This window comes from Gossypium arboreum, chromosome 3 (assembly GCF_025698485.1).
Source record: "Gossypium arboreum isolate Shixiya-1 chromosome 3, ASM2569848v2, whole genome shotgun sequence".
NCBI lineage: Eukaryota > Viridiplantae > Streptophyta > Magnoliopsida > Malvales > Malvaceae > Gossypium > Gossypium arboreum.
The window spans coordinates 17,871,664-17,882,387 of NC_069072.1; the positions used below are offsets into that span (position 1 = coordinate 17,871,664).

A 10,724-nucleotide genomic window follows, 5' to 3' on the forward strand; every position below is an offset into this window, starting at 1 on the left:
CGTCCTATTTAATTTCTTTTTTCATATTAAGAGCTTACTTTTCCGAACATGGATGTAGGGTATCTATGGGCCAATTACCAATCCCCACTTAATTTTGTCAAATCGAAAGGTAATACTAATATCTCTTTTGCTTACATCGAAAAAGGAAAAAAAAAAAAGTTGAACCTTGAATGACATCATCAAAGGCTTGTAATTTGGATGGAGAAAGCTAAAGGAATAAATGTTGAGATGTTATTAAGCTAATGGACATTACCAAAGGCTCGCATTACTCTCCTTCCCCGAATACAATCCTGATATGATATGCATGTATCAATCTGCCACTATTAAGGGTTTAAGGCCAAACTATCGTGCGTCAAAATGAGCACTTACACATTGATTTCCTTCACCTGAATTTATTCATTGCTCCATCCTTTGACAAATGACAAGCCATTTTCAATGGAAGTGGTGGGTCAGAAAAGGAGCCACTGGCGATTTGTTGAAATATCCACCTGTTAGCTGCTTCTGTGAAATGAATGCCATCCCAGTTAACCCGAACCGAAGGATTTCCACACGATTTTGCAATCAAAATCTCCTTGCCTTTCACTGTAATCTTTCCTCCACACCTTAATTAGTTGTTGAAATTATACTTCCCACCATGCCCACAGCAAGCTATGAGAGGGAGCTCGAATCCTGCTCCCATATGAAACAAGTTATTTATCCGAAAGACATAAAACCGCTACACAAATACTTGTGCTGGAAATAGTTACCGAGTTTCTTGGCTTGGCTGATGAGAGTGTACTTCACCGAGTAGACATCGACATACGTAATCGCCGCTAAAGGAAGTTGTTTCCTTAATTGAATAACAACATCTTTCAATCTCTGGTTGAAATACTGAGCCACCTCATTGAATGGACTGCCGCAGCCATATTTGTCTAGTTGAGTCGCACTGGTAAGAAATCTGTCCAGAACATACGGTAGGCAGCCTACCGGTCCGGTGTTGTGTATCCAAAATGTTCTTCCTCCTTGATCATATAATCGCTGCACAAAACATCAGATTATAATCATGTCATCGTCATTAAGTATACGGATTTGACCTATTAATTGTTCTCTCGAGACGAAAACGGTTCTTATCCAACCTTAACAGCTTCAGATAACTGAAGGAGCACATCTGGAACATATGCCTTAATTTGCTCTGTCGTCAGGTTAAGCTTATAGCCGGCAGTGAGATCGTTTTGACCAATGTCAAAGGTGTACAAGGCCTTTGAGAAATAATCCTCCTTTGGCAACAATTTATGAAATACCCCTGATATATTATAAAGTTAAGTTTTATGCAAAAGAAAAATTGGGGTAATATGCATGCATTAGGATTGCAGTACCTTGCTTGCTTATAATCTTAGATCTGGTATGGAATTCTGAGAATTGAACCAACTGTACATCTAATGAAATAGGACTGGCCCCACTTTGAAAAATGGTGGTATTTTGTCGCCTGATGGTTGATCCTGCAGTTGCAAAGTTGGCTCCATGGCTGAAGTTTAAACCCACCGAGTCCAGGTAAGCACTAAGATAAGGTAATCCGAAGCTTTCAGCTACAAGAAACCCCCAACGAAAAGCAGTATAATTATTAGGATATGCTGCAACTCTTCATATCTTTTGTTGTGTAAGCGTGTTAAAAGAAGCAATGCGGAAAGTTGAAACAGTATAAAATAAAACTTAGAAGAATGAACTGAATTGGATGCAAAATAAATCTTAAATTTATCTATAATTTATAATCTATAATATCTATTATATTAAGATGATTGTAAAATTAATATTTAACCTGATTGATTTAAAAAATAAATAAATATCAAATTTATATATGAATTTTGGTCAAATATACATTTTGATACATTGATTTGATGCAATTATGCTCATAAAATTTGAATTTTGATTCATAAGTATACAAAAACTTCGATTTTGATTCAATCTGTACACATTTTAATAAATAAATATATAAATTTATTTTCATATTGAATTAATATAATTATTTATGTATGCAATATATCAAAGTAAAATGATGCTAATTTGATAATGTTGTCAATAATTTGTAAAAATTAAATCAAATTAAAATTTATGTATAAAATTACACAAAATCAAAGTTTACCTATAACATTGCACATTAGATCAAAATTTATATATAATTTTGATATTTATCCTTAAAATAATAATGAATTAAAAGAAAACAAAATAACTTTTGGAATTTTTTAGGTTTGCAAATTAAAAAATCTTAAGGTAAAAGTTTGGCATCCACAAACAGCAGTATTTTTATTTTATTTTTACACTCATTGTTGCTTCGGTGTTATTATTTTAATATGTTGTTGTTTTGAGAGTGTTTTTATGATACTCGTGACTATTTCTTCGAAGAAGAGTGATTTAATTATATCCAATGTTTTTCAATTTATATCCCATGAGATCTGATTCACTCATTTTTTAGTATCCCATTTATCAATTCAACTCGAGAGAGATACTATTTGTTGACCATAAAAAATGGTCTATTCTCACTTGCGAGTGCTTATTCTTTAGTGTTGTCCTGTGTTTGAGAAGTGTTTGTCAGGGTTGAACCACAACTCTCATTTGTGGTCACATATTTGGAGATGTAGGCTACTTTCGAAATTGAAAATACTCTTTTTGAAAATGTAGACTCCAAGGTAGTCCCCACTAAATCTTTCCTCCGACATAAAAAAGTCATGGTGGAAGATTCACGTCCACTGTGCTTGAATGCACAGGAAGATATACAACATCTACATAAGAATGACCAGTTTACTCAGATCATCTGGAGTTCTATTTCTACTTTTGCCAAAGTTTCTCACATTCCTGGTGTCAATTGGGAAGATTGGCTCATTGGTAATCTCCCTCCCAAGTTTTGGTCAATAAAGCCAAAAATTTCTTGAAGTATGCTATTTGTTTTCACCCGTGGGAAATTTGGTTTACTCACAACATACTAGTCTTTGAAAATGATCGCCATATAAAACAATTCCTTGATAAAGTCTATACTGCAGTGGTAGAGTTCTCTGCTCTTTCTCTAGTAGTGAATAGGAAAGATTTGCCATGTTTTGTTCTTTGGTCTTGGAAACCACCTCCAATGGACTGGTTCAAACTTATAGCTCTTCAATAGAAAACCCATAAGAGTGGAGATTAGAGCTTTCATAAATAACCATTCTGGTGATTGGATAATTGGAGCTTATCAACTGTAACGACTAGGTTTTTAATAGTATCATAAAATTTAGTTTCGAATAGAATTAATTGTGTAGAGATATTAAATAATTAAAATAGAATAATTTATGTGTCAAGTATGGATCTGAGAGGTCGAATAATTAAGTGTTGTTAAATTAAATTGATCAATAAAATAATACAGGAATTAAATTGATTAGTGACCTAAATGAAAGGAAATTGATTTCTAAATTGTTAGGTGCCTTAAGTGGCAATTAAGCAAAGGTTATATAACAATTAAACCATTTTAAATGTTGTTGTCACATCCCAAAATTTGGTCTAGAAATTTTGAGGGTAAAATAGGAATTTTTAGCTCTAAGTAGGTTCGGAAAATTCTAAATTGTGGTAACCCAAAATTATTTTCGATCATAGCTTTTGAAAAGTTAAATCAATTTTTAAAAATAAGGTTGAAAAGATCTTTGATTTTAAAATAAGAATTGTTTTGTAAAAGGGTTTGAATTAGGAGTACCATTAAAGTAAATATCCCAAAGTTCTAACCCACATTAATTTATTCTCCACATTTTTGTTGTCATCCTGCTCTCCCAAGCTTCTCCCATTTAATTTTATTTGTACAAATCTTAATTCTTTTATTTCTATCATCACCCAAGCTATAAAACGCCATAAAACTTCAAGAAAAACAATTAAGAACACTATATATTTCTCTATTATTGAACTTTTGGGTTTTTCTCGGTTCTTTGTTAACTAAGATAATGATTCGATTCCTTATTAGTTTTTAATATTATCTAGTCTTTAAAACTGGGTTTTTAGGCATTAAATTAAATGTTTTGAATAAAAGTAAAAAATTAGATCGTTAATGGTGGATTTTGAGATTTTGAATAAAAACGAGGTTTTAGAGTATTCTTTTCCATTATTTTTTATGTGATTAGAAGGTTTCTAAACATTCGTTAAAGTATTGTTAAAAAATTCCAATGTTTTAATGAATTTTCGTAAAAATTGTCATTGTATGTCAAAATTTCAAATCCATGAATCTGTATAGCTTTGAGTAGTTTGAAGGTTGAGAATTGTTCTTAGGTGTATAATTAGATTATTGGAATCAATTATAGGCAATGGAAATAAGTAAAGATTAAGATACCTGAGCTTCAAGTTTGTTAGTCGAAATTCCAATTTCATGAGAAATATAGCTTAGGCTTGTGTTTTTAGTTGATTTTGATGAGTTTTTGGCTGAATGTTAATTGTGTTTATCGTGTGATTTAATTTGGTGAAGCTTCGGAATCATTAGGACATTCTTCGAGTAAGGCGAAAGATAAGAAAAAGCTAGTTTAGGCTTTCAGTGGCTAGGTGAAAGCGTGAACAATGAGTGTTTTGAATCTCTACTTGTAGACATGATTCATAGTATTAATTGGGAGCTTAGGAATAGCCTAAACCCCTATCCTAAGTTCCGAGTGTTCTATTTCCCTTGTTTTATTTTGGCAAATTATGTGATTATGTGAATAATTGTGGATTGATTTTTATAATACGATATTGTGATATGAGGCATGTGTGATGACTATTGGTGTAACGCCCCAAAAATATGAATTTATGATTGTTAAATTATGTCATTGATTAGTATCTGCTTCAGTGGTTAATGGCTTAGAAAGTGTGTTTGAGGTTATGGGTTTAAATTTCGTTCTTTGAAAATTTTGCTATTTTTTTCCCATATCCCTAACTCTAGTCTTTTGATTTAAATTTTATTTTCAGTCATCTTATATTAGAATGAGCCTGTTGGTTTTAGTGGTAAGATGTTAGCTTGCCCTTTAGTCTTGTGTTTGAATCCTTGTGTAAGTGAAATGGAAATATTTTTGCGACTTTTGTTTGAACCAACCATGTAGTGGTCTTGGTCTAGTCGAACTCTGTCTATGGGAAAAATTTGATAAGTTATCAAAATATTGTGTTTTGTTCTTTTTTTATTTTAAATTTCTTTTCTTTTCTTTTCTCAAATTCCTCATTCCCACATTTCCCATTTTCAATTTATGTTCTCCTGTGAATTTAGGTTTTGAATATTTGAGAGTAAGTGGTTTTGTTGATTTTTGTTAAGTTTATGAATGTTATATTTTTATCTTCTTAAAGTGATGCTTAATCTTGTGAGATCTTTATGGTTAGGTGATAATTAAGAAACTCGGGATTTCCCTCCGACGAATTAGTTGTTTTAGGAAACTTTGCGGATTTTTGGGTGAGTTTTCGAATGCTCGAAGGTTTAATTTTTCCTCTGTTCTTTCATTGTTGTGGCTTCAATTGGGAAAATAAGTAATTTTTAACTTTATTTTTAATTGAATTATTAATGATTGATACCAGATAATGTAAGCCCAAATGAAAAAATTTAGAATTATTAAGTTTTGGTTTAGTTTCATTGTTGGAAAATTGTAAAAGCTTTTGATGTTAATAGTTTAAATTCATGGATGTTAGTAGTAGTCAATATCATAGTTATTTATGTTGAAATTTTGGTGAAAAGTATTGAATTAGGTTACAACTAAGTAAAGATTATATAATTAAATTATGTGTAATAAAGGACCTAATTGTAAGAAATAAAAACTTGAAGTTTGATAATAAATAATGGTTGTGTGAAGTCCTTATACTATATTTATTAAGTCAGATTTAAATTCAATCGGGTAAGTTGTGGAAAATGAGTGTTTCTGGTTTTAATAGTGTAATGACTAAATCGAATAAAATGCATTCATGTGTATAATGTATTGAATTGTATTTGTGTTGTGTGATTAATGAATTTTTCGCATTCGGATTTAATTTTGTAGCTAAAGAAGATGTAGGACCATCCCAAGATAAAAGGAACTTCAGAGCTGTTGACGAATAGATATTTTGATCTGTGCTTTCATAAATCGAGCTTATTAAATAATTAAATATATATATATATATATATATGTTTGATCCTATATATGTTCAGGAACGGTTAACTATTAATACGAATGTGTTCGACAGGTACGTATATACTTGATTGAGTGAATTGTGATTGATTAGTTGAATAAATATTATATATATACTTGACGATATGATATGATCAATAATGATGAAATTTTTCCTATTATCGTTGCTCAATAGAGTCACAAGTATAGTTGGCATGTCATAAAGTCCATATTTATAGGTAGGAGATTCATCACTATGCGCATACGTATTGTTATATTTCTTTAATATCGTGGGGTCGAGAACATATTCAAGTGTAGTTGGTGGGATCGATGCATTTATGTCTGGTTAGTACTTTGGTGCCTATGTAATGGTGGATTGATTAAAGTATTCATTATCATATTTGATTTGGTTAATAGGGATTATAATATAAAAATGATATTTTGAACATGTATTGTATTGAAACGGGACATTGATGTTAATATAAGACATGACTTAAATATGTTAAGTTAATTGCAAATACCTTGAGGGTGTATCGGGATTTATATCGAAAACGTGAGTAAAGCATCATTGAGAATAAGATAGAATGATATATAAACTATTTGTATATGCGTATCTTTGATTTTAATGTAAAATGGTTAATTGGTTAACTTGAATTATTATGATTATTTATGTTAATTAAATTTGGTTATGTTTTTAATTGAATTCAAGTTCATAGCACTACTAAAGATAATTTACTCAGTGTACGGATTTGTTTGTTTCCATATAAAAAGTCTCAGTTAAAGCTTAAGTGACTTCGCAGTCAAGCATCCAATCCTCAAGCTCAACCCAGAAGCCATTGTGACCCTATTTTATATGCATTTATATGTTTTGAAGTTATATGGCATTAAACTAGGTTGGTTGGTTTATAATTTAAATTAGTCTTGGCACTTTCAGTAAGTGACCTATAATGTTATTTTGGTTGAATTTCATCTTTTAATTACTAGTTAATTATGTTTGATTATGTGAGATTGAATGTGCAAATTGGTTGGTTTAATAATGATGTATTGAATGTTAAAATTTGGAATTATTTGAATGTGTTGGATGAATATGATCTGTGGTACATTAATGTTAAAATTTGGAATTATTTGAATGTGTATAGGTAAGTCAATTGGATGAATATGATCTATGGTACATTTTAGGTATGTTTAGGTTCATTTGGTTAAGGCTTTGGAAATTTAAAGTGCATGATTTTGACCATTTGGTCATTGAGTCTCAAGACATGTTAGCTTAAGGTCTCGAGACATACTTGTATAGTCTCGAGATAGGTGACCTTTATCTTAAGACAGAAGAACATCAAAAGTAAATAGATTTTGCCCTGCACCAGGTCTCGAAATAAGAACCCATTATCCCAATACATTCAAACATCGAAGCAAAAATAGAAAAATAAGTGAAATTGGTCTAAAGACCTAGTCTCTAGACATGAAGGACATTGTCTCTAGACATGACATGTAATGTCTCGAGACATGTTGACTCTGAAGCCAATAATTCCAAATTAAATTATGGCGTGTCTCGAGACATAACCTTGAATTTTAACATTTGAGTTTGGATCCGAGTTTATCCGTAAAATCTCGTAAATTGATGAATTGGAAATCAATGATTGTATAAATGCATGCATATGAAGTATTTGATGATTGAATTGAATATATTTGTGTTTTAGTAGTTTGAGTTGTTTCAACGACATAATATGACATTACACATTCGGATCTGACAACTAGGTCGAGTGTGGGATGTTACATCAACATGTCCTAAGAGCCACCATTGTTAAGGCAAAACTATGTTCCTTGAGAAAGGATTTATTTGACTAGGTATCCTAACATTACTAATCTAGAAATAAAAATGGATGCTACTACCTTTTATGTTTACAAATAAAGTCTTTAATATTTATTTACCCTCTTTAATTAATTAGTGCAAGATGTTACTCCGCAGCATTGCATTAGGTTACTTAAGCATGTCAATGCCTTAACTCGACTTGGAAGCAATTTCCAACCTAATTAATTTATAGTTGAAGACATTGCAATTCGAAATTTATTTTGGTTATGGACGACTCCTCCTAATTATTTAATTTCTTTATTAGCTAGTGATATACAAGGTAGTTTCTTGTATCGAACAATTTCTTAATTTTGGTTTAATGATAATTAATTCCTTATCTGAAAAAAAACTTAAATTATTGGATAATTAAAATATATATTTTTTTGTTGTTTTATTTATTTATTTGAGTGGAAGCATTTTTATTGTAAAACTGGTTATTTTAGAAAAAAATAGTAAACTTTTAAGACGAAATTTTGTCTCTAAAATGAATAATTTTTTTAGAAGATATTTTATAGATATATATTTGATTAGTTCTTTTTAAAAAATATTTTTATCTTTTAATAATAATTTATCGGCAAAAGTAAAACGGAATTAAAATTTTTAAATATTTTAAAGAATGTTAAATTCTGTCATTAGTCATTGTGTTATATGTGAGTTGTGAATTTAATTTTTATATTTTAATTTAATAATTTTTAGTTTTTGTACTTTTTCAATTTTAAAGTTTCAATTGAAATAATAGTAACTATTAAATTCATTAAGTTCTGCAATAAATATATTATTATATATGTAATGGCATGTTAGTTTTTATTTTTCAGATTTTTCACAAAAATTATCTAATAGATTTAATGATTATTGTTTGCATAAAACTGAAATTAAAAAAAATAGAAACTAAAATGATCAAATTAGAAAGCATTGGCTAAACCTACAACTTTATATAGATGTTAATAATATCAAAATTTAACCAAATGAATTTAACTATGATTGTGTAATCAGAATTAAAATTTCAAAATTCAAAAAGTATAAGAACTAAAATTAATCAAAATAAAGTAAAAAACTAAATCAACAATTTATGCAGAGTCGGGGAGTGCTAATAAAATTTGACCTTTAAAGAATCACATGTTTCACCTACTGTTCTTTTTTGTTCAAACTTGACTCTGTAACTGAATCATCACTCATTTTGGTCTTTGTAACTCCAAATCAGTGTCATCAATAAACTTTCAAATTTTAAAACGTAAAGCGACAAACAGTAAGATTTATATGAATATCCTCTCAATGAAAAGAAAAAACTAAATTATCCGATAAATTTTAAAATTTCAAATTCAAGTTGCTAAAGAAAATTGTTAATGGATTTTAAAATAATGTTTAAGCAAGAAAAAAACGATTAATAAACATTTCTTGAATTTAATAAAAACAATACCTTAAATTTAAAAAAAAAACAACTTTTTTTTTTTACTTCGCCATATCTATAAAGACTAATTAACTAAAATTCTTCTTAAAAAATTAAATTTCACTGCAAAAGAAATTTATCAAAAGTTAAAAATTCAAATATTTATGGTGTTCCGTTGAATCATCAGGTAAGGGATTTCATGCTATTAATCCTGACTTCTGAAAGGAGGAAGTGAATCGTATGATTTGGGAATCATTAGTACGAAGCAGATGGTACTTATTGGAAGCAAGCAAAATCATGTCAAGTAAGATGGATGATGAACAGATGGGAAACCCAGAATAAGATACAAATAAATAAATACCTACGAAATCGATTAAGAGTCGGCCATCGCCGACCTGCCGGCGCATGGAAATAGGTCTCTCCGTTAGGGGCAGGGGCTTGTCCAAATGCAGCTGATAGACCGCCGGTGTCGGAATTTGAGTCACCGAAGTTGAAGATGGCTGGAAAGTTGCAAGGCGCTGAAGAACTGCTGGAACTTGGCAGCAATGTCATTGAAAATATAAGGCCAATGATAACTTTTTTGAAACCGTGAGGTTCCATGACTCTGCGAGAGAGAGAGAGAGAGAACGCGCGCTAGAAATTTAAGAATTTATAAAATTACTGAGCTTTACACTTATTTAAATCCGTCTATCCTTATATTTAGCAATGATAACCGGATCCTGTTCTCAAGTTTGAGGTGAAAAATGAGTCTAAATTTTACTAAGTCTAATTCAGATAAAAATATCAAACTTGAGTTTAAATAAAGTAATAAAAATTATATATTATTATTTTTATATAAAAATAAATTTAAAAATATAATACATCAAATACACTAAAAATATTAAAATAAATATTTCTCAACAAATTAAAAATACATTAAAAAGTTTATATACTTAAAAATACTAATATAATTACAATGAGCAAGTAAATATCTCTAAAATAGAATAATAAAATAAAAGTTTTATAATATCCAAATAATAACAACAAAATAATAACAATATAATAACAAAATGGTAGCAAAACAACAATAAAATGGTAGCAGGAAAAAAAATTTAAGCAGTTTGAGTCGGGCCTAGTCCAAAAAATTATTACTCGAGGCTCAGTTCGTTTAGAAAATAGTACTCGAGGCCCAGTTCATTTAGAAAACAGACATTATTTTTTGTTAAAACATATTTTTCGAGCTTATATTTTTGTCCAAATCCTCTTACTTTTCAGGTAGGCCTTTGGGCCTGGACTGGTAGACCGACCTATGATTAAATCTAAGTATAACATGGTACAAATACCATACAACAATTTAAAAAAAAAAACAAAAATGAAGACAACAGTAAAAAATATATTTTTACATTAAGGTTCCTAAAATATATTAAAT

The 10,724-nt window shown here is 29.8% G+C and overlaps 1 protein-coding gene across 1 annotated transcript; it reads right to left on the bottom strand.

Moving 5' to 3' along the window:
* Positions 1–209: 209 nt before the first annotated feature.
* Positions 210–9,916, bottom strand: LOC108455311 (GDSL esterase/lipase At3g26430-like). The gene is given in 5 exon segments (XM_053026247.1): positions 210–669; positions 747–1,017; positions 1,116–1,282; positions 1,356–1,565; positions 9,712–9,916. Coding segments are annotated over 5 exon segments (1,140 nt in total). The 3' UTR covers positions 210–382.
* Positions 9,917–10,724: the final 808 nt, after the last annotated feature.